At 39.4% G+C, this 25558-nt stretch overlaps 1 protein-coding gene across 3 annotated transcripts in view; it reads right to left on the bottom strand.

Moving 5' to 3' along the window:
• Positions 1–25558, bottom strand: part of CHD1L (chromodomain helicase DNA binding protein 1 like) — a 97424-nt gene that overhangs the window by 5091 nt on the left and 66775 nt on the right. For 2 of the 3 annotated variants that reach the window (XM_058309580.1, XM_071207377.1), the window contains exons 16-21: positions 7608–7756; positions 6168–6331; positions 5417–5622; positions 4448–4546; positions 2151–2221; positions 1345–1459 (exon numbers count right to left, since the gene is read on the bottom strand). In XM_058309580.1, coding sequence (XP_058165563.1) covers positions 1345–1459; positions 2151–2221; positions 4448–4546; positions 5417–5622; positions 6168–6331; positions 7608–7756 — 804 coding nt within the window. Of the gene's footprint in view, positions 1–507; positions 617–1344; positions 1460–2150; positions 2222–4447; positions 4547–5416; positions 5623–6167; positions 6332–7607; positions 7757–25558 lie in introns of all 3 variants that reach the window. The other variant, XM_004468963.4, reaches the window with a different exon arrangement.

Raw genomic sequence — 25558 nt, 5'->3', positions numbered from 1 at the left:
AAAATATTAGTATAGCAGAACTAGATGTGACCTAATGGTAAAAATGAATTTCACATTGCCCCTTAAGAATGTATCAAGTAAGTTCAGAAATAAAATGGTTCACTACATGTGAACTACACTACATGTGAACCATTTGCTTGTACTGTTTTTTTTAGTGAACAGAGTAAACTTCTTACACTTAGGCCTTGGTCTACCTCAAGAATCTCTAAAAAAGTGATATATAGAAGACTCAATATATCATCAAATTCCAATAGTTCAATTAATTCTTCCCTCCTTATAACTTTTAATTTGGCTACTGGCATCCAGCAATGTTTGGGTGTATTTATCTCCTTGGATATATATACACGTTAGAAAGAATTTCTTGGTTTTTGTCTCATTGAAGAGTGGCAGAGTGGAAAGAGTGGCAGGAGAAGACCTGGCCTTGGATTAACTAGTGTAACCATAAAATGCAACACACTTTCCCTTTTTAGCTGGGGAGAGCACTCTAATAAAATAACAAAAGGATACATGTAAGTCGGGATGCCTCTTGTGGCTAAATGTTTCCGAATAAGACGCTCAGTTCCATACCAGTTAAAGCCTTTCGTGGCATGTCCAATGCGTGGAAGATGGACACTTGCTATTTAAAAGAGAATAGATGATGATGTCTTCATTCATCAAAAATTGGTTGACGGATATAAAATATAGACAGGAAGAAATAACCTATGTTTTCAGAGTCACTTTGTGGTTCCCAATGGACAATATACATATATAAAATTATGGATTCTCCCACCAAACATCCAATTACAACGTCAAAAAAATATTCTGGGGAAGGATTATAATACGAAAAATTAAAGAATTCTGTTGAACATAAGGACCCACAGGCTCTGGAAATAAGTAGGTATAATGGAAATAAACAAAGACTCTTTAGTAGGTCAATCAATTCAACTAACTCTGAGATACACTGGGTTTGGAGACAAAAATAAACTGGTTTTTTTTTGTGAGGCTTTTTTGCAGAGAACTGTCTGCTAATATGGACTATGACACTCTAAGAGGGGATATTTATTATAAAAAATACTTCCCAATTGCATATATCCAGGTTACTTCATCTCTATCCTCTGCTTCCTCATCTATAATATCCTAATACAATAACTCAGTGGATGGAGATGGGCCACAGAGATAAAGGAACGTTGGAAAGGAAAAAGGCTACACAAATACAAGATGTAGCCACTGCTCCTGTGGTCTCTGACACCAGAGTTTACCTTTACTATGAAGGGAGTCTTGACCTTTTCACCTCCCTTCATACAATCACATCATATGTCTGGAAAAGAAACACATCTATTCCTGAGCCCAGATGGAAGAGCTTACCTTTTTTTTTCTTTGCTGCTAAAAAGATCTTCTTCAAGCCCTCTTCTAGGGCTGCCATCTTAATGCCAGACAGGACATTGGAGCGATCACGGTGCTGAGCCACAATCAAGGCCAACTAGGAAGAACAATCATGAAATGGCTGACATGACATTAAATAGCTTTGCTGTCAACTAAGCAACCTGCCCATGGAAGGGGAGTGAGCAGTCCCCCACAGGCATAGCCCTCTACTGGCCACTCTGGGTTTGGGGTCCATCTCTATTGGATGTCTGGCTGAAGAGCCACATCCTGCCAAATACATAATCTCATGCCCCATTATAATTGTTTTATCTTATTTTGTGGTAACATTATATAGGCTTATCTTCCTCCTTTCAAGATAAATTAAAACCAAAGCCCAATATAAATTGTGCTTTCCAAATGCTCTGAAGGGTAAAGAAAGAATTTTTTAAAAAAGTAAGAGTAGAAAGGACTTGAAAGGTTATTATACTCCAGCCCTCTCACTGATGTCTAAGTAAGCTCTACAATCCCTAGGACAAGCAGTCATTCAATCTCTGCACAAACAATTTCTGTGAGGATAAAATGCCAAATATCTCCCAGCCTGTGCCAACCTATGTGAAGCATAGCCGGAGTGTCAAGGAACCACAGGTGCAGTGGTGTGTGAGGTCCAACCTGCTGGAGTGTCAAGCAAGGGCAGGAAGAGGTCTCAAGAGACAGTGATAGCCAAATTTTGGGAAGCCAATCCTGCTATCTCCAGGTTTCTTAAAAAAAAAAAAAAAAACAAGCTATGGAAAGAGAAGTTTTTTACTTACCAAATCTTGCCCTTTGTTTCTTGATTCTTTATCATCAATAGGAAATAAAAGGACACCTCCCAGATTCAAGTCTGAGGTAAAATAAAAAGCGTCAACAGAAAGCACATTAAGTTCACTAAAGTCAGAGACCACCAAGGGGGACTGTACTGAATCCTCCTTATCTCTTGCCTTCTCCAAATCAAATTAGCTTTCAAACCACACCCTTTTTCTTCCTTCCAAATGTTCTCACTCTGCCTTTTCTTACTGTTCTGGCCTCAGTTATCACCTTAGCTGAGGTACTCATCTGCTTCAGTCCTAAATTTTTATGATCTCCTAGTTCAATGCTTCTCAGAGAGTGAATGCAAAGCACAGAGGATTCTGGGAGTATGGGTGGAGGTCCTACGAGCTTGAAATTCCTTAGGAAGTTTCATATTTTGTCTTAAACCATTCAAATACCGCATTCTATCTTTATTTGTTCATAAATGCCCCTACCCCATCTAAGTCAATGGATGCTCCAGAAAAAAGTGCTAATTTAATTCTATGGCTTTGCGTACCCCAATTTGAACCATTTTCTCTGTCAATCCATCTTGCATACCCAAATCTTTTAAGTCATTCCAAAACACTGGCTCTGCTATGTCATCCTGCTAAAATCTCCTAAAGAATAGCAATTACCCATTAGATAAGGTTCTGCTTAGAATGGCGTTTCCTCAGATGGCCATGTATGGATGGCCCAAGCTTCCCTTTATGATCATACTCTCCTCCACTATTCCTCAGCCCAAACGCTCTACTCTGGTCTGCCTGGCCTATGCACCATTCACCCAACACACTAACTGTTAATTGCCTGGGTCATCCAATACCCATGTATTGGCAATTGCAGGTATCATGGGGATATCCAAAAGAAAAGACAGTTAGGGATCCCCTTGCTACTTCTCTTTACCTATGCAAATTTAACCCATCTTTCCACTTCCATGACACTTTCTCTGGTAACTCTAGCTCACAGTGACCTCCATCCCATTCTAACCTACAAAAGCAATTTCATCTAATCCTTCTTCAGAGGAGAGTGCACACTCCCATCTGTTTACTTACTAGCCACTTATACCTTAACTCTCTACATTCAGGCTTTAGCCCTCATACTCTATTCAAGGTACAATGAGGTCACATGACTGCCCTCAGGTCAATTCCAATGGCCTTTCCCAATTCTCACCCTCACTTCAGAGTCTGACACTGCAGACCACCTTGTGTTCCTCATATACTCTCCTCCCTCAAAATATTTCATGCTCAAGGTTTTCTTATTTTTCTCCCAATTCTATCTTCTCTTCTTCCCTCAGCTCCCAAGTAAAGGTGTTTTCCAAATCCTGTTCTCTGCCCTCTCATTACTTTGTCATCTCTCACTCATGATTTCAAACAAGGACCCCAAACAGGGACTCCTAAGACTCCATCTCTAGCTCTGACCTCTACTGGGTTCTCTGCTTTTCTATCTGCTCAATCAATATCCATGTCTGGGGTGAATATTTCAAAATATATTAAACTCTTCTTTTTAGTAATTTGTTTTACAAGAAAGAGTGTCTAATCTAAGTCTTTACATTCCTTTCCACCCTAAAGAACTAGGCTGAAGAACTAGGAAAAGACAATCTCTAAAAAATCTGAAGGGACCTTCTCTACTGGACAAGGTCCTTGGTATCTCAAGTCCCCCAGGAAATAATCATCATAATAATTTTACTCCTTTTGCTATTTTGATTTCTGCACTTACAGGAGATGCCCTTTTCTGTTCTCTATGCCAAGCAAGAATACCATTCAGCCTTCCAAGTTCCCTTGGTCCCAAACAGCTTTACTTCTGTCTCCAGGGAGTATAATGCCCCAGACTGTGCTCAATTCACAATATAACCTTCTTCCCCTTGGCACCAGAGCTGAGTTCTTATTAGCATATTAATGGTGATTTTGATCTCTCTCCCACAGGTCTCTTACATTTTCATGAGATATTCCCTTACAAAAACAAGATGAGTTCAGTAAACAGTGAAATGACTATCATTCTAATACTGTGACATGTATACAAGGATTGACATTTTCAAAATATTTGCACTTTCATTATCCTCACTATTGTCCCATGAGATAGGTAGAACAAGTATCACTCAACAATGAAAGATGAGAAAACTGGCATCTTGAAGGTAAAGGACTACCTCAGGGTCACATGACAACTAGCTAACTGATTACAGGATTCAGACCCAATTCAGCTCTTCTGACTCCTTATCTAGTGCTGTCTTAAGCGTCCTCTCCTCTCTTATTCTATCCCTAACCCTTTCCTCTGCTTTACCTCTTACCTTTCATTTTCCCAGCCAACTCATATATTTTTCTTGGCTCAGCTGACCGTGTTTCCAGAGCTGTGAATAAACCACCTCTTCCCCAACGGCCAGAGTCATCTAACAGGAAAAAAATAAATTTCATCCGCAGAAAGTGAAGGCCAGTTCACAATTTAAAAAAGCAAACAAACAAAATATAAAGATACACCAAATAGGCTTGTTTTAAGACTTAGTTTTCAAAGGCAAGAACAAATATCTGATCTAGGAATATCATGAGTTGGACTTTCCAAATATGCTTAGGTTTTCTGGGAGATACACCTGGCCATCATAAGAGGAAAACATCTCAAAAATTAGTATTCTGCAGGAACAAAATCTCTATGGTGCATCCTGAGAGATTACTGAGGAAGGAAGGAGAGTAGATATAATAAAGACAGTAAAGTGAAGCATTGGTAATACAACAGTACACAACTCACATTTTACAGGTAAGAAAAAAGGAAAGGTTAAGTGACTTATCTACACTGGCACCAACATAGCTGGTTAGTACCTTGTATTTAGTTTTTCATTCATTCAATCATTCTACAAATATTTGCTAGCAAGTATTGTGTATCAGGGACTGTACCAGGGATACAGCAGTGGATTAAAAAAAAAATCCTTGCTCCTATGAAGCTTGAGGCAGTCAAATAAATATTTAATAATGATAGGTAGTGATATATGTAATAAAGTAAAAGAAGGCAGGAAAGGGGATAGAGACATTACCCCATTTTACCCATTTTACAGATAAAGTTGAGGCTCGGGAGGTTAAGTACTCAATCAGTTAAATGAAAGAGTCAAGAGTCAATTCCAACTCCCTTGACTCTATACTCCATGCATTTTTGATCAGACAATACTAACTCAACCATCACCTATAAGTCATGAATCTGTTTCATCCTTACCAGTCCCTGGCAACACAAAGATTTCTAACACCCCACTGCCCAGTACCACTTCTCATACCTACGCAGTGAACAATGAGAGCATCTTCTGCCCCAGCCTGAGGGTGGGTGACGTCACCACTAACATACTTGATTGAGGTCAAGTCTGGGTCTTTGTAATTCAGTTCAACAGAGCTCTCATCTTCCCCATCCTCTGGCTCCTCTGCTTCGCTCTCCTCGGAAGACAGGCAGAATGACTGGTAATTATTGGACTCCCACCAGGCCATCCTGCAAGAGGCCAGGAAGAATAGGCAATTAACCAGACCCATCACAGTTACTCTTGGAGCGCATTTCACAATGCTATTCAAGAACAATAAGTGCCAAGGGGAAATGAAATTAGAAACTTGCACTGATTGAGATTTTCTCCTCTTTTGTAAATAAACAAGAAGTCTTACTGATTAGCCCAACTTCATGACTACATTTCAAGAGTGCTAAGCATCCAATGAATGCCTTGTTTTTAGAAATATCACTACAAGGGAATGTTCAAGTAAACTACTTTTTACCAGACAGCCTCGATAAAATCTTAAGAATTTTCTTGTTTCAACAGAATGTATCCTCTCTCCCTTAAGCACTCAGGACTTTCCACTTAAGTAGGCTAAGGGCTAAGGTTAAATTTTAATCTTTAGGAAAGTGCTTTATCACCAAGGGGAACTATTAATAAGCTTAAAAGGAGTTTTCAGCAATTTTAAAGTAATGCTAAACTGTGGGATCATTAAGTGATAATGATCCTTTATCAACTGTGCCCCTCAGCTTGATCAGTGAAACAGACATACTTTTTCTTATGTTCAGCCTCTTCCTTTTCCTTCCTCTTCTCCTCTATCAGTCTCTTTCTTTTGGCTGCTGCTTCTTGTCTTTTCTTCCTCCTGTCTTCCAGCTCTTCTGGGCTCAGGATTCGCTTCCTTTTGGTAGACCCCTCCACAAGGCCTGGGATGACAACCTGTAAGAAGAACAAGATCCCTAACCAGGAAGGCCTGCAATGGCCTGTTCCTCCAGATTTTAGCACTCTCTGAATGGAAGCAACATACTTAATATTTCACAAAACACTGCATCTCCAAGCCATGCTGTGTGGTGGGAAGTGGTGACAAGACACTTCAGTTTACTGTTCCTATTACACTCCTCATAGGCATCGTGACCAGGATATTGTGTGCTAAACTCAACCAAAGATGGAACAGCCAGTGCGTCATTATGATTCATTTCATTAGAAATAAGGCAGTTCAGAAAGGTAAATTTTTTCTTAATTGAAAGCATACTCTGCAGGATGCCATTTTAAGTTTAACCATTTTTAATGGATATCTTCCTACAGTGTATTATACTTCTTTCTTAAACACAATATTTCAACATCATGATTCTCTTAATGATAGGAAGTCTTTAATGAGTTCATGGTATTTACCCAACACTGTGCACATTACTGTAACACTTAAAATTGACATCCTCTGTTCATGACATAGTGCCCATAATTATCAACAGCAGGGCATGGTACTTTTGCATATGTAGTGTTTCTCGGCGGGGGTGGCTTAGGTGGACAGGGCTGCTCTCACTTGCTTTTTAAAATTTTTTTATTTTTTAAATAGAATTAGCAATTTTTTTTTTTTTAATTAAAAAATTTTTTTTTATATATATCTGTCCCCATCCCTTCCCCGCAAGCTGTCTGCTCTCTGTGTCCATTCGCTGTGTGTTCTTCTGTGACTGCTTCTATCCTTATCAGCGGCACTGGGAATCTGTGTTTCTTTTTGTTGCGTGATCTTGTTGTGTTAGCTCTCCATGTGTCCGGCACCATTCTTGGGCAGGATGCACTTTCTTTCGTGCTGAGCGGCTTTCCTTACAGGGCACACTCCTTGCGCGTGGGGCACACCCCTGCGCGGCACGGCACTCCTTGCATGCATCAGCACTGAGCATGGGCCAGCTCCACACGTGTCAAGGAGGCCCGGGGTTTAAACAGCGGACCTCCTATATGGTAGGTGGATGCCCTATCCATTGGGCCAAGTCCGCTTCCCTCACCCACTTTAAATAGTAAAATATAATCTCCTTGTTCATGTTCTTTATGCTAAGTTTCTCCATAGTTTTTATACTACAGTACAGTTAATTGTAGTTACATTTCAATAAACCACTTATATACTTATTTCTTAACAAATCACTCCCAGCATCTTTTTTTGGTTCTCTTAGGATGACAATTTGGAAAAATTTAGTCCTTTACATAAATTAATAGTTCTTACACTGCTTTTATTTCGAAGTGACCGGCCCTCTTGACTAGTTTCCTCCAAGAGGGTTTTCTGAAGATTCACCAGTTGTTCAAATGATTTTCTGTCTTCCTTACTAGGCTCTTTAGAATAGTCCTTACCTTCAAATAAGTACATATGGTTTTCTAAGAACATAAGACACAAAGAGAAAAATGTCAGATATTAAAGAAAAATGGATTAATTCTATTAAAAAAATAACATGGGTGAGCAAGAAAATCTAGCCATATTCTAAAGAGGCTAAGATTAGTATGAGAGTGTTTCATTTCTGATCTCCGTGACAATGACTGGTTTGGGTACTACATGAATTCTCATACATTCTTATCAAAGCCCTTCCAGTCTAGCCCTAGTTAGATCATGCATCACTTATTCATTCTAAACAGTCCTTAGCATAAATCTTAATGACATTAAGATTATCTAGTGAAAGCTGAGAACACACTTTTCTATCCCTAATACATTTTTAATATTAAATACTTTTTTAAAAATTAGAGAACAATTATGTATAAAATACACAATAACATCTTGCATTGGTGTAATACATTTTTTACAATTGATGAAAGCACATTTTGACAATTGTACTATAAACTAGAGTCCACGGTTTAACTTACAGTTCACTGTGTTGTGCAATTCCATGGAGTTTTTTTTTTTTTTAATTTTTATTCTAGTACCATACATACAACCTAACATTTCCCCTTTTAACCACATTCAAATATATAATTCAGTGCTTTATCCTCTTTTCTGTATTATTAAAAGGAAGAAGGTGGCAAATCTAAAAGAAAATGAAAAATCAAAAAAATAATCCCTTGGATTTGTAATATTGTACAGAACATTTGCATGATCCTAATTACAATGCTGGTATTAACCTATTTATTTATTTATAAAGTTTTGTGGTTTTTTTCTCTCCCCCGACCCCCGTTTCCCCCATTGTCTGCTCTTTGTGTCCATTCGCTGTGTGTTCTGTATCTGCTTGTATTCTCATTAGGTGGCTCTGGGAACTGATCCTGGGACCTTCCAGAGTGGGAGAGAGGCGATTACTCTCTTGGGCCACCTCAGCTCCCCGTTCTGCTACGTCTTCTTATTTTCTCTCCTCTGTGTCTCTTGTTGCATCATTTTACTGTGCCAGCTCTCCACATCAGCCGACATTCCTGTGCGGGCTGGCTTTCCTGCATGGGGCAGCATTCGCACGCAGGACAGCACTCCTGCATGGGGCTGCATTCCTGTATGGGCCAGCTCACTGCATAGGCCAGCCTGCCCTTACCAGGAGCCCCTGGGCATCAAACCCTGGACCTCCTTTATGGTAGATGGGAGCCCAATTGGTTGAGCCACATCCATTTCCCTATTAACCCATTTTAAAAAAGGGAATGTGAGGCTTTGACAGGGATTAAGAGACTTCCCAGTTCTCACTGCTAATAAATGAAGAAGCAGGAATTCCTGACTCTAAAGGCCTGTGGTACTCTTTTCATTATATCATTGTGTCTATTAAAGGGTGAAAAGATAATAGGCCAGCAAACAATAATTAATAACAATAATAATAGTATAATCTTGAATAGCACTTTATGCTATTAGAGCACTTTCATAGCTATTATCACATTTGATTTCTGCAACACTAATATCACTATTCTACAAATGAGGAAGCAAAGGCTCAAAGAGGTTGAGTTATCTGCCAAGATCATGAATCAAGTTATAAAGAGAAGTCATGAAGAGCCAAGACTAGCAGCCACGGATAGGTAAGATAATGATTCTAAAGTAAAGCATATTTAATAACACATATTACCATAAGAATGTATTTCACAGCATTACCAAGATCAGCTATAAGTATGTTTTCTCTGGAGAGTATGAAAGCAAAACATTTTCGTCCTCAAGAGAGCAATTGCTTCACACTTGTACCCAAATCCAACCAGCTGTAATTCTAATTGGCATTTGCTAATTAAATCAGCAGGGGCTTTCAATGAGGTGCTCTATCAACAAGTGGGAAAAAAATAAAGAGCTGAGAAGTGTCAAATATAATCAACATATGTAGCTTCATAATGCATGCAATTCTCAATTTATAAATTCATTTTTTAAAACCCTGGGATTCACAATAATGCAACTATGTTTTTTATTTTGATTGGGGCTGCTTTAATTATTACTCTTTATATTATTTTTAATAGTACTTCCTGTCTTCACTCTGCAGCCAAGAGAAAATTGGATACCGTAGGCCTAGTGAAATATATTCAAAGGATCAGCCAATTACAAAGAAAACTTGAATTTCCTTTAATAAGTTGGTTACTAATAAGTTTGCTGTAGTATGGATATACTAATTCTGAAATTAGTATATATCATAAGGCAGGACAACTGAGTAAACATATGGATGTTATTGGGCACACAGGCTTCACTTTGGGATATGTAGGTTAAGGGAAAGTGAGAAAGAACTCAAGAGATATTAGATTTGGATTAAGGGCAACATGATTCAATAAAAACAAAACAAACTTCCTAGTTACCTACCTACCTATCCACCCATCCATCCACATACTAAATTAGTTGTTTCTTTCCTCTGTCTACTGAAAGGATCTAGCATCAGTGCATCCTAGTGACATCTGACATACCTAGTGCGAAGATCTTGGTTTCTAAATATTATTTCCCACAAAAAAGGAATCAAGATCTTTGGGAAAAATGGCTGATTTCATTCAGATCTAAAGGAGGGAATGTACAAATGAGCCTAGAATATCTTTTGCCAGAAAGGAAGTAGTGCTAAGCCTAACGAGGACATTTCTAAAGGACACAGGAACCAACTTGAAGGGGCTCCCTCTAACAAATTTGGGACTTTTCTGAGCATCAAAATAAATAATAAAGGCAATAGGTTTTAACACAACAATTTAAAAAAGAAACTATGATTCCACAGTGATACAAAAAAAAAAAAGGGAAAGCTCTTCTTTGCAGAAAAATATAAACTAATATATAAAGAAGGAATTACAGAATTAGAAAATCATCTTTTTGTAACCAATAATGACTGATTCAGGCAAGGATCATCAATATATGCTGAAAAGTCATTAGGGGAAGTGACGCAGGTAGCTTGTGAGGGAGGTCTTGCCGGGTGCAAGCAGGGGCAGGGGAAAGTGAGATGGTGGTACTCAGACTCCAGACACCAGGGGGCCACAGGACAACATCTAGGAAGCAGCAGGACTGGGAGTCTGAGAGCGTCCATGGCAGAGGAACTGAGTCAACTTGCTCTTTGGCACTGGCCTGGAGATAAGCAGCCTCCCCACGCAAAGGAAAGGGGTGGAGAAGCCTTCCTCTTCTGGAACAAGGGTAGGGGAGTGGTGGGGGGCAGGGCCAAGGGCCAAGCAAGGTTCCTGATCAGAGTGTCTGGTATGCTGGGTCCTGGCTGAATCACAGTTCCAGCTGGCCAGGTCAGGGCTCCTCCCACCATTGTTTTCAACACTGCCCCCAACAGAAGTGGAACTTGAGTAGGGAAAATAAAATAAAGAAACAAAAGCACCCCTCTCCCTAAGGATGTGGTGAACAGATGGCCAAAGAGGGCTACCTGTTGGGCAGGAAGGGACACTTTCAAGGAGCCAACAAGAAAAGAGAAAAAAAGCCTTTCTCCATCCTCTCCTCACGCTATTTGGAACTGGTCTGTGTCCCCTTCATGGATCCTTGGTCTGGTTTTGATCAGTTAAACACAGGAAATTCTAAAGATTTAAAGTTGAACCAAGTGTCAAAGAAGAGCTGTCACAGAAAGTCAATCAACAATAAAAACCTAGGCAAGAGAGAGAAACTAACCATCAGAGTAAACCATCAAGATAATCAGATGCCTAGACACCAGCAAAAAATTAAAAGCCATACTCAGAAACAGGAAGATATGGTCTTGTCAAAGGAATAAATAAAAAAATCAGAGGGGACACAGAATTTGGAACAACTAATCAAAAACGTCCAAACAACTCTCTTAAATCAATACAAGGAGATGAAGGAAGAGATAAAGGATATTAAGACACTGAATGAACATAAAGAATAATTGGAAACATACAAAGATAAATAACAGAACTTAAGGTAAATAAAGGCACAACGGAAGAGATTAAAAATACACTAGAATCAAAAACCAGCATATTTGAACAGGCAGAAGAGAGGATTAGTGAATTATACGATAGGACATCTGAAATCTTAAAGAAAAGATAGAGAAAAAAATGGAAAAAATAGAGCAGAGTCTCAGAAAATTGAATGACAGCATGAAGCACAAAAACAAATGTGTCATGGATGCCCCAGAGGGAGAAGAGAAGGGAAAACGGGCAGAAGGAATGTTTGAAGAAACAATGGCTGAAAATTTCCCACCTCTTATGAAGGACATGGATATATATGTTCAGGAAGTACAACATACTCCAACCAGAATAAAGCCTAACAGAAGTACTCCAAGACACATACTAATCAGATTTCCAAATGCCAAAGATAAAAAGAGAATCCTGAGAGCTGCAAGAGAAAAGCAATTCATCACATTATAAGGGATACTCAAGAAGATTAAGTGCTGTTTTCTCATCAGAAACCATGGAAGCACAGTGGTATGAAATATTTATGGTACTGAAAGAGAAAAACCGCCAGCCAAGAATGTTGTATCTGGCAATAATGTCCTACAAAAATGAGGGAGCAATTAAAATATTCACAGATAAACAGAAACTGAGAGAATTCATCAACAAGAGACCTGTCCTACAAGAAACACTAAAAAGAGTTCTGCAACCTTTAAGAAAGAGACAGAAGAAACCATGGAGGCAAGAAGACAGTGGTATGATATAGTCAAGGTACTAAAGGAAAAAAACTTCCAACCAAGAATACTCTATCCAGCTAAACTAGCATTCAAACATGATGGAGAGTTCAAAATATTCACAGACAAACAGAAACTGAAAGAGTATACCAACAAGAAACCTCCCCTTCAAGAAATTCTAAAGGGAGTTCTGCAGGAAGAAAGGAAAAAACAGGAAAGGCAAAGTTGGAGGAGAGTATAAGACCAACAACAACAACAACAAAAAAGACAAAAAAAAAATAAACAAACAAAATATGACAAACACAAATCCAATCAAAATATGGCTAACACAAATAATTCCTTGATAGTAATAACACTGAATGTCAACGGATTAAACTCACCTATCAAAAGATTCAGACTGGGACATTGGATAAGGAAATATGACCCATCCATATGCTGTCTACAAGAGACACATCTTAGACCCAGAGACGCATGGAGATTGAAAGTGAATGGCTGGAAAACAATCATACAAGCTAACAATAACCAAAAAAAGGCAGGAGTAGCTATATTAATATCAGACAAAATAGACTTTAAATGTGAAACAATTGTGAGAGACAAAGAAGGATACTACATTTTAGTGAAAGGGAAAATCTGTCAAGAAGATCAAACAATCATAAATATCTATGCCCCTAACAAGGGTGCCTCTAAATACGTCAGGCAAACGCTGGAAAAACTAAGTGAAAGAATAGATACATCTACAATTATAGTGGGGGATTTTAATACACCACTATCAACTCTGGACAGAACATCTCAAAAGAGAATCACCAAAGAAACAAAACATCTGAATAGTATATTAGAGGAGCTCGATCTAATAGACATATATAGATCGCTACACCCAAACACAGCAGGATATACATTTTTCTCAAGCGCACATGGATCATTCTCCAAGATAGATCATATGCTAGGCCACAAAGAAAGGCTGAACGAATTCAGAAAGATTGAAATCATACAAAACATTATCTCTGACCACAGTGGAGTCAAGCTGGAGATTTGCAAGGGACAGAAGCCCAGATTTCACACCACGATTTGGAAATTAAACAGCACACTCTTAGAAAAACAGTGGGTCAAAGAGGAAATCTCAAAAGAAATCAATGACTACCTTGAAGCAAATGATAATGATAACACAACATACCAAAATTTATGGGATGCAGCAAAAGCAGTACTGAGAGGGAAGTTTATAGCCATAAATTCACATATCAAAAAAGAAGGAAGAGCAAAAATTGAAGAACTAACTGCACATTTGAAGGAATTAGAAAAACAACAACAAAGTAACCCAACAGGAAGAAGAAGGAAGGAAATAACAAAGAGCAGAACTAAATGAAATAGAAAATAAGAAAGCACTTGAACAGATAAACAAGACCAAGAGCTGGTTTTTTGAGAAGATTAACAAAATTGACAAACCTTTAGCAACACTAACAAAGAAAAAAAGAGAGAAGATGCAAATACACAAAATAAGAAATGAGAAAGGCGATATCACCACTGACCCCACAGAAATAAAGACTATCATAAGAGGATATTTTGAAAAACTATATTCCAACAAAAATGACAATCTAGAGGAAATGGACAAATTCCTAGAAACACATAAGCAGCCCATATTGACGAAAGAAGAAATTGATGATCTTAACAAACCAATCACAAGCAGAGAGATAGAATCAGTTATCAAAAATCTCCCAACTAAGAAGAGCCCAGGGCCAGACGGCTTCACAGGTGAATTCTACAAAACATTCCGGAAAGAACTGACACCAATCCTGCTGAAACTATTCCAAAACATCGAAACAGAAAGAACATTACCCAACTCCTTCTATGATGCCAACATTACCCTAGTACCAAAGCCAAACAAAGACATCACAAGAAAGGAAAATTACAGACCAATTTCTCTAATGAACCTAGACACAAAAATACTTAACAAAATACTTGCTAATCGTATTCAACAACACATTAAACGTATTATACACCACGACCAAGTGGGATTCATCCCAGGTATGCAAGGATGGTTCAACATAAGAAAATCAATCAACGTAATACACCATATAAACAGATTGAAGGAAAAAAATCACATGATTATATCTATCGATGCAGAAAAAGCATTTGACAAAATACAGCACCCTTTCTTGATAAAAACACTCCAAAAGATTGGAATACAAGGAAATTTTTTGAACATGATAAAGAGTATATATGAAAAACCTAAAGCCAATATTGTTTACAATGGAGAAATCCTAGACTCCTTCCCTCTAAACTCAGGAACAAGACAAGGATGCCCACTGTCTCCGCTCCTATTTAACATTGTCTTATAAGTACTTGCACGAGCACTGAGGCAAGAACAAGAAATAAAAGGCATTCAAATTCGAAAGGAAGAAGTCAAAATTTCATTATTTGCAGATGACATGATCCTATACATAGAAAACCCTGAGAGATCTACAACAAAGATTCTAGAACTCATAAATGAGTTTAGTAAAGTTGCAGGGTATAAGATCAATGCGCAAAAATCAGTAGCATTTCTGTACACTAATAATGAGCAAGATCAGGAGGAAATCAAGAAACAAATACCATTCACAATAGTAAATAAAAAAATCAAATACTTAGGAATAAATTTAACTAAAGAGGTAAAGAACTTATACAACGAGAACTATACAAGATTGTTCAAGGAAATCAAAGAAGACCTAAATAAATGGAAGACTATTCCTTGTTCATGGATAGGAAGACTGAACATTATTAAGATGTCTATCCTACCAAAACTGATATACACATTCAATGCAATCCCAATAAAAATCAACACAGCCTTCTTTAAAGAACTAGAAAAACTAACTATGAAATTTACTTGGAAAGGAAAGAGACCCCGAATAGCCAAAGACATACTGAAAAAGGAAAACGAAATTGGAGGAATCACACTACCTGACTTCAAAACATACTATAAAGCTACGGTGGTGAAAACAGCATGGTATTGGCATAAGGAGAGACACATAGACCAATGGAATCGAATTGAAAGCTCTGATATAGAACCTCACATATACAGCCACATAATATTCGATAAAGCCACCAAACCCTCTCAACTGGGAGAGAGTGGCCTATTCAACAAATGGTGTCTGGAGAACTGGATAGCCATATGTAGAAGAATGAAAGAGGATTACCATCTCACACCTTATACAAAGATCAACTCAAGATGGATCAAAGACCTAAATATAAGAGCCAAGAATAAAAACCTTAGAAAGCAGTGTAGGGAAACATCTACAGGACCTTGTAATAGGAAATGGATTTATGAATATCTCACCAAAAGCACGAGCAGCAAAAGAACTAATAGATAAATGGGACTTCCTCAAAATTAAAGCCTTCTGCACCTCAAAGGAGTTTGTCAAGAAAGTAAAAAGGGAGCCCACACAGTGGGAGAAAATATTTGGCAATCATATATCTGATAAGAAACTTATAACTTGCATATATAAAGAACTCCTATATCTTGAAAATAAAAAGATAAACAACCCATTTAAAAAATGGGAAAAAGACTTAAACAGACACTTCTCCGAAGAAGAAATACAAATGGCAAGAAAGCACATGAAAAAATGTTCCAAATCTCTAGCTATCAGGGAAATGCAAATCAAAACTACAATGAGATACCATCTTACACCCATAAGATTGGCAGCTATGAAAAAAACAGAAGAATACAAGTGCTGGAGAGGATGTGAAGGAAGGGGAACACTCATCCACTGCTGGTGGGAATGCAGAAGGCTCCAACCATTCTGGAGGACAGTATGGCGGTTTCTCAAAAAACTAGCCATAGATTTGCCATATGACCCAGCAATACCACTGCTGGGTATATACCCAGCAGAACTGAAAACAAGGACACAAATCGATATATGTACACCAATGTTCATAGCAGCATTGTTCACTATTGCCAAAAGTTGGAATCAACCCAAATGCCCATCAACAGATGAGTGGATCAATAAAATGTGGTATATACACACAATGGAATAAGACTCGGTTGTAAGAACAAACACACTACAAACACATGTGATAACATGGATGAATCTTGAGAACCTTATGTTGAGTGAAGCAACCCAGACATTGAAGGACAAATACTACATGACCTCAATGATATGAAATAAACAAGCTGACCTAGATAGCAAGAGACTGAACGATAGGCTTACAGGAAATCGGAGGGTGGAGGAAGGATATGAGCCGATGTCTGCAGGGGTGGAATTTAAGACGAGATGGTGGTAAGTATGAACACAAAGAAGAGATAAAAGGGGGGCAAGGGGTTGCCTTTGGTTGGGGCTTTGCGGGTTTGAGGGTGGCTGGGGAGGGACGGATGGGTAACGTTGCCCAAAAGTGGGGGGAGGGAGGGGTAGCATACGAACACAGGAGAGGGTCAGGAGGTGGTGGAGAGTAAAATGCCGAGATAATCATATCAAAATATAATAAAGAGGGTTACCTGTTTAGGAATGCTCGGAGGGGAGGGTCTGATGCAGGACGGGCTCCTGGGGAATGTCTAAATGCTCATTCTGCCAGAGTGGGTGACACCATGGGGTGGAATCCCAAGTAGTGAGAGTGGGGGTGGACCCACATCCTGGGGAGGACTAATGCCATCAAATAGAGGGAACTGTATTTCTCGAGAGAAAGGGTGGCTCCCAGGGCATTGGGGCAGATGAGCAAGTTAGGCCCTGAACACTATTCCATCTATCTCTGGAAATGGCTCCTCAGGAAACGGAGGTTGGCTGTCACTGTGGGCACCAAGGCGGAAGGGAAAATGGACGTTAAATGTGTGGAACCAAAGTAAATGGGGGGCAAGAGAGGAGTTTCTTGAGAGTACACAAGGATTGATATAAAACATGTAATATTACACCATAACATAAAGGAGATGACAGACTGCTAATGTAAACCATAATGTAAAACATAGGATAACTAAAAATGTAAAGAACTGTGTATCCTAAAGTATGCACCATAATGTAAGCACAGATGTTGCCTTGTTAGAAAGCTAATATCTCAGACTCTGTACATCACCTTAAGTAAATATGATATAAATAGGGCGTAAGAGTATCACTGTGGAAGGGAAAAGGTTTTCTGGTGGATGTGTGGGAGTGCTGTATATTATATATATGCATTGCTGTGGTCTAGGACTCCTGTGAAGAAATGCTGAATAATTAGGGGGAAAAAAAAAAAAAAAAAAAAAGGATAGGATGTGGAATTTTTTCAAATCAACATTCTTTATCTAAGTTCTTTATCTAACTTTATCCAAGTTCTTTATCTATCCTTTAAACCCATCGCTATATGCCATTCCCTAGTAAGGGACCATGACATTATATTGGGCTTCAAATTTTGGGGAGTTCTGGATCACAGAGTGTTTCAACAATGGCAATGGAGGGATACTGGTATGGGATACCAATGACAGGTGATATATGGCTGACAGGGAGCTGTACAGAACATATGTCCAGGGTGCATGGTAATGATTGGATATACTCATAGTGGCAACAATTAAAAACCACAGCAGGGGAGGTACTGGGTTCCTGGCCAGTGGTGCTCTGTCGTGGTCCCTAGGGGAGCAGCGACAGTCTCCCAGGTACAGCGGCGGGGACCGGGAGGGAGTGAGGGTTCAACAGTGAGCCCCTGATGCTAATGACTATGCTTGTGAGCTGATAAACCTAAAATAAGAACAAGGCATAGAGCAACATTGTGCCTGGGAATTTCCTCCTGTCAGCCTTCATGTTACTCAAATGTGGCCAGTCTCGAAGCCAAACTCAGCATGTAAATGCAATGCCTTCCCTCCAGCATGGGACATGACACCCGGGGATGAGCCTCCCTGGCAACGAGGGACCACTATCAACTACCAACTGATGATGCAACTGGAAAAGGACCTTATACGGAAGGTTCAATGCGGATCAGCAGAATATCCATGTCTACATAAAATAACATGACTTTAAAATGCTGTTTGACCTAAAGAAAGGGGGAAATGGAAAGGAGAAATGAGTTTATATGGCTACGAGTTTCTAAAAAAGAGTCTGGAGGCTGGCAGAAGGATTGCCCTCATACACAACTGAGCAGAGTCAGAGAGACAGATAAAGCAGATACAACCCCCAGATATTGGTTCCTTTGAAGGCTAAAGAGACCCATGAGAGTTATGGTCATGGCCGATGGGGTTAACTACCAGGGCAGATGGCCCCTCTTTGGAAATGGTGTTTATGTGTGATGAATCTGGACTCAGATGGGATCTCCCTTCATAAGACTTTCATGCTAATGTGCTGGAGGTGCAGTTAATGTTGGGGTTTAAGATATATTTAGGGGATTTGAATCTCTGGACTGACAATGTGATAGCCAGGTCCTGAGCCTCAACAGACTCCAGCACCTACAATCTGATTTATTGGACTTACCACACTCAGCTAAGATGGAGTTGAAGAAGGACAATCACCACACCATGGAGCCTAGAGTGACTACAACTGAAAATGGGAGGATTGCATCCAGCATCCATGTGGAATCTGAGCCTCCTCTTGACATAGAGGTGCAATGGACACAACCAATCCAATGTCCACATAGAAGAGGTGGCATTGGATTGGGAAAAGTGGACATGGTGGACGATGGGTATGGGGAAAGGCAGGAAGAGATGAGAGGTGGAGGTGTCTTTGGGACATGGAGCTGCCCTGGATGGTGCCTCAGAGGTAATCACCGGACATTGTAAATCCTCACAGGGCCCACTGGATGGAATGGAGGAGAGTATGGGCCATGATGTGGACCATTGTCTATGAGGTGCAGAGGTGCCCGAAGATGTACTTACCAAATCCAATGGATGTGTCATGATGATGGGAACTAGTGTTGTTGGGGGGGGGAGAGGGGGGGTGGGGGGGTGGGGTTGAATGGGACCTCACATATATATATTTTTTTAATGTAATATTATTACAAAGTCAATAAAAAAAAAAAAAAAAAGAAAGAGACAGAAGAGAGAGGTTTGGAGGAGAGTATAGAAATGAAGATTATTAGTAAGGGTAACTAAGAGAAAAAATAAGATATGACATATGAAAGCCTAAGGATAAAATGGTTGAAGTAAGGGTGGCAGACTTGGCCCTGTGGTTAGGGCATCCGTCTACCACATGGGAGGTCCGCGGTTCAAATCCCGGGCCTCCTTGACCCGTGTGGAGCTGGCCAATGCGTAGTGCTGATGCGTGCAAGGAATGCCGTGCCACGCAGGGGTGTCCCCCGCTTAGGGGAGCCCCACGCGCAAGGAGTGCACCCCGTAAGGAGAGCTGCCCAGCGTGAAAGAAAGTGCAGCCTGCCCAGGAATGGTGCTGCATGCATGGAGAGCTGACACAACAAGATGACGCAACAAAAAAAAGAAACACAGATTCCCATGCTGCTGACAACAACAGAAGCGGACAAAGAAGATGCAGCAAATAGACACAGAGAACAGACAACCAGGGTCGGGGCGGGGGAAGGGGAGAGAAATAAATAAATAAGTAAATCCTTAAAAAAAAAAGGTTGAAGTACTACATTTACAGTAATAACATGAATGTTAATGGATAAAACTCCCAAATCAGGAGACACAATTGATATAAAGAAATATAATCCATCTATATGCTGTCCATAAGAGGTTCACCTTAGACTCCAGGACACAATAAACTGAAAGTGAAAAGTTGGAAAATGATATTCCACATAAACACTGATCAAAAAAGAGCTGAGGTAGCTATACAAATATTGGACAAAAAAGAATTTAAGTGCAAAACTGTTATAAGAGACAAAGAAGGACACTATGTTCTTCTTGGCAGACTGTCCCTTTTATTAATACAAACAATTATAAATATTTATGCACCTTACTAGGATGACCCAAAATACATGACATGAACACTGGCAAAATTAAAGGGAGAAATAAATGTCTCTACAATAATGAGAGACTTCAATACACCACTCTCAGCAATAAATAGAACATCTAGACGGAGGATCAATACAGAAACAAAAGATCTTGACTAATATGATAAATGAACTAGACCTAACATATACAAAACATTTTACCCCCAAACAAAAGGATATACACTCTTCTCAAGTGCTCATGGATCATTCTCCAGAACAGACCACATGTTAGGTCACAGAACAAGTCTCAATGAATTTAGAAAGACTGAAATTATACAAAGCACTTTCTCTGACTAAAACATAATGAAATTCAATAATGGGTTGAGAACTAGAAAAGTCACAAACATGTGGAAGTTAAACAATACACTCAATCAGTGGGTTAAGCAGGAAACTGGAGAGAAAAGCAGTAAATATCTTGAAGCAAATGAAAATGAGAATACAACATATCAAAACTTATGGGATACAGTGAAGGCAGTCCTGAGAGGGAAATTTATGGCCATTAATGCCTACATTAAAAAAGAAGAACTAAAATCAAAGGCCTAACTGCACACCTGGAAGAACTAAAAAAAGAACAGCAAACTAATCCCAAAGCAAGCAGAAGGAGATTAGAGCAGAAATCAAATATACTGAGAATACAAAAACAGTAGAGAGAATTAACCAAAAGTTGGTTCTTTGATTTAAAATTGGCAAACACTTAGCTATTCTGACAAAGAAAAAAAGAGAGAAGATGCAAATAAATAAAATCAGAAACAAGAGAGGGGATATCACCGCAGACCCCAGAAATAAAAAGGACCATAAGAGGATAGATACTATAAACAACAGTATGCCATTAGACAACTTCAATTAAATGGATTCCTAGAAACATAAAAACAACGTACACTGACTCTAGAAGAAACAGAAGACATCGACAGACCAATCATAAGTAAAGAGTTTGAATCAGTCATCAAAAGCCTCCCAACAAAGAAAAGCATAAGATCAGATGGTTTCAAAGATATATTCTGCCAATCATTCCAAGAACTTATACCAATCCTGCTCAAACTCTTCCAAAAAATTGAAGAGGAGCCAACTTTACCTAACTCATTCTGTGAAGCTGTCACCCTAATAGCAAAGCCAGATAAAGATGCTTTAAGAAAATTATAGATCGAGGGAAGAAGCAAGATGGTCGCTGAGTGAACTTGCCTTGCGGTCTCTCCTGGGAAGAGACGGCTGGGTGCGGCTGGAGGTGCTCCGAGGCGGGGTTTTTTCAGGATTTTTGCAGGGCAGGAAGTGTCTGGACATCGATTTGGTGGAAAGGTAACGGAGAGGATTGGTCTATAAGATATAATTTGGGTTCTATTGCCCGGAGGTGAGACCTGCACACGGGTTCCTCCCTCTTGGGGGTGGGTGGAGCCACGGTGCCGCAGCGGCTCCGCTTTTTGGTGGTTCTGCGGTGCTGGGGAGTTCGCAAGTCCTAGGCGGGCTGTTGGCGGGTTGATGCGACAGGTCGCCTTTGCGGATCGATTTGGGGAGATAGACGTTGTTTTGTTGTGAAGCAGGGAAAATTTTTGATTGCGGACACAAATAATAGCGCTTCCGCCTGAAGCCCCGCCGCCGATCTGCAACCAAATTAGGCTGTAGGTAATAAAGGGACGTAATTGGGAAGTTGTTTCAGGGTGCGGCGAGGGAGGGGGACATGTCTGGAAGCCGATTAGGGAATATTCTGTGAAGCTTGGGAATTCCGGTTTTGGAATCTGTTTTCGGCGTCACAGGCCGGGCTTCGGATCTGTGCCACTAAAGTGGCTGCAGTGTAGAGGCGTCCTCAAGTGGCAGTGTTGTGGAATAACAGGGCGGGAGCTGTCCAAAAGCTGAAGTGACGATATACCCACATTAATGAGCCCTACTAAGTAAGTGAATTTCAGGGTTTAGACATAATATAGAGTTTCCCCCATAGGGCTGGCACCCAGCTGTGGGGATCCCTGAGGGCTGTGTTACACTGCAGGGCTCCTAGGCTTCCTGTTGACCAGATTGGAGGTTGCCAGGTCTGAATCCCCTAAACTCTGGTGGCCCACACCCCAGAGATTCACACCTCTTGAGTCTTCAATATCTAAGACTTTCCACCCCTGAATCCATCACGCCCTGAGGTCCATCTGAGGTCCTTGAATGCCCTAGCCTTCAACGTTGGCATTTTTTCTTTATCGTTTAATTTTGTTTGGTTTTATTTTCATTTTGTCTTATTTTTCACTTTTTTTAATGTCCTGATTGCTAATATCACATTATCCCCTAGTCTTTTCTCACAGCGTATCCCCCAAAGTTTTTTTTTTATTCAGTTATTTAGGGTTTTTTTTGTGGTTGTTGTTGTGTAGTTGGTGTTTTAATTGTGGTGCGTGTATATCTGTTTTTTTTTCTTTCCCCTACCTGTTCCCCACCCTTTGCCAATCCCCTTTTCCTTTCTTCCTTTCTTCTCTCTCCCCCCCTTTTTTTTTCTTTTTCTGTCTTCTCTCTCCCTCTTGTCCCTCATTTTCTACTTATTTTATTTTAACTCAATTATACAATAGGTGCGGCAGGAAACACCTCACATTTGCTGGGTTTTCTCATCCTCCACTGCCTCATTTCTGTGTGAACTGATTTAGGCTACCTACACTATCCTCTTTCCCCTACATCTTGATATCCGCCATCATCTACTGTCTCTCCTATATTCTTGATATCCGCCATCATCTACTGTCTCTCCTATATTCCACCACCCACCTCCCTTTCTTTGATCCATGAAGTGTCTAAGTCTTAATTTCTAATACCTTTGTTTTGTTTTCTGTCTGTTATCCACTTTTGAAACTATTACCTTTCTTTTCTCTTTCCCTCTCTCACGAAAACAATAGCTTTTTAGCTCATACCATATTCCTCCCATATTCAACCATCTACCTCATAATAGGTACTCTACCTACTGCTATAACTCTACACAATTTACATGAATCTAACCTCCATCCTCCCAGAACTCATATTCTTGCTTTGTTAACATATATCACCAATACTACTTTACACTTTTCCCTTGCTTACACAATTGCCTTTCCCCAGCACTAATATTTTCCTTTAAAGTGAACTTAACCAACAATAAGAAATTAGAATAAGAAGAACAAAGTGACAAAGAGAAGATACAACACTTACGCAAAAACAACAGCTAACTAATCTCCAAGAGTAGACAAAGAAGCTAAGGAACTGATTAAATCCGTCAAGATAAAATGACCAGAAAGCAACAAAAATCTACACAACAAACCGGTAATCAGGAAAACATGGCTGAATCCAATCAACAAACCAAAAATCAGGAAGGGGAGCAAAACTTTACACAAGCAATGAAAGATCTCAGAACATTTATCACCGACAAATTTGATGAAGTAATGAAAGAGGTTAACAACATGAAGACATCACTTGGAGGGGAAATTGCAGACATATACAGAAAGATAACAGATATGATGGGAATGAACACCACAGTTCAAGAAATCAAAAATACACTTGCAGCAAATATCAGCAGACTAGAAGAGGCAGAGCAGAGAATTAGTGATGTGGAAGACAGTACATCAGAAATCAAACAGATAGTAGAAGGGGTCGATAAAAAGATAGAAAAAATCCAGCTAGGACTTAGGGACCTGAATGACAATGCAAAACGCCCAAACATATATATTATAGGCATTCCAGAAGGAGAAGAGAAGGGAAAGGGGTCAGAAGGAGTGTTGCAGGAAATAATGGCTGAAAACTTCTCAAATCTACTGAAAGAGACAGATGTACATATCCAAGAAACACAGCGCACTCCACTAGTCATAAACCCCAACAGGCCCACCCCAAGACATATACTTGTCAAATTATCCAATGCTCAAGACAAAGAGAAAATCCTAAAAGCAGCAAGAGAAAAGAAAACCATCACATACAAGGGAAGCTCCATTAGATTAAGTGCGAATTTCTCATCTGAAACCATGGAGGCAAGAAGGCAGTAGTATGATATAGTCAAGGTACTAAAGGAAAAAAATTTCCAACCAAGAATACTCTATCCAGCTAAACTAGCATTCAAACATGATGGAGAGTTCAAAATATTCGCAGATAAACAGAAACTGAAAGAGTATACCAACAAGAAACCTCCCCTTCAAGATATTCTAAAGAGAGTTCTGCAGGAAGAAAGGAAAAAACAGGACAGGCAAAGTTGGAGGAGAGTATAAGAGCAACAACAACAACAAAAAAGACAAAAAGAGAAGGGAAAAAAAATACAAACAAAATATGACAAACACAAATCCAATCAAAATATGGCTAACACAAATAATTCCTTGAAAATAATAACACTGAATGTCAATGGATTAAACTCACCTATCAAAAGATTCAGACTGGGACATTGGATAAGGAAATATGACCCATCCGTGTGCTGTCTACAAGAGACACATCTTAGACCGAGAGACGCATGGAGATTGAAAGTGAATGGCTGGAAAACAATCATACAAGCAAACAATAACCACAAAAAGGCAGGAGTAGCTATATTAATATCAGACAAAATAGACTTTAAATGTGAAACAACTGTGAGAGACAAAGAAGGATACTACATTTTAGTGAAAGGGAAAATCTGTTAAGAAGATCGAACAATCATAAATATTTATGCTCCTAACAAGGGTGCCTCTAAATACGTGAGGCAAACGCTGGAAAAACTAAGTGAAACAATAGATGCATCTACAGTTATAGTGGGGGATTTTAATACACCACTATCAACTCTGGACAGAACATTTCAAAAGAGAATCACTAAAGAAACAAAACATTTGAACAGTATATTAGAGGAGCTGGATCTAATAGACATATATAGATCATTACACCCAAACACAGCAGGATATACATTTTTCTCAAGCGCACATGGATCATTCTCCAAGATAGACCATATGCTAGGCCACAAAGAAAGGCTGAATGAATTCAGAAAGATTGAAATCATACAAAACATTATCTCTGACCACAGTGGAGTCAACTGGAAATTTGCAAGGGACAGAAGCCCAGATTTCACACCACGATTTGGAAATTAAACAGCACACTCTTAGAAAAACAGTGGGTCAAAGAGGAAATCTCAAAAGAAATCAATGACTACCTTGAAGCAAATGATAATGATAACACAACATACCAAAATTTATGGGATGCAGCAAAAGCAGTACTGAGAGGGAAATTTATAGCCATAAATTCATATATCAAAATGAAGGGGGAAAATTGAAGAACTAACTGCACATTTGAAGGAATTAGAAAAACAACAACAAAGTAACCCAACAGGAAGAAGAAGGAAGGAAATAACAAAGATAAGAGCAGAACTAAATGAAATAGAAAATAAGAAAGCACTTGAAAAGGT

Source organism: Dasypus novemcinctus, chromosome 13 (genome assembly GCF_030445035.2).
Source record: "Dasypus novemcinctus isolate mDasNov1 chromosome 13, mDasNov1.1.hap2, whole genome shotgun sequence".
In the NCBI taxonomy this organism is placed as follows: domain Eukaryota; kingdom Metazoa; phylum Chordata; class Mammalia; order Cingulata; family Dasypodidae; genus Dasypus; species Dasypus novemcinctus.
This window is presented reverse-complemented; position numbering and strand designations above follow the sequence as displayed.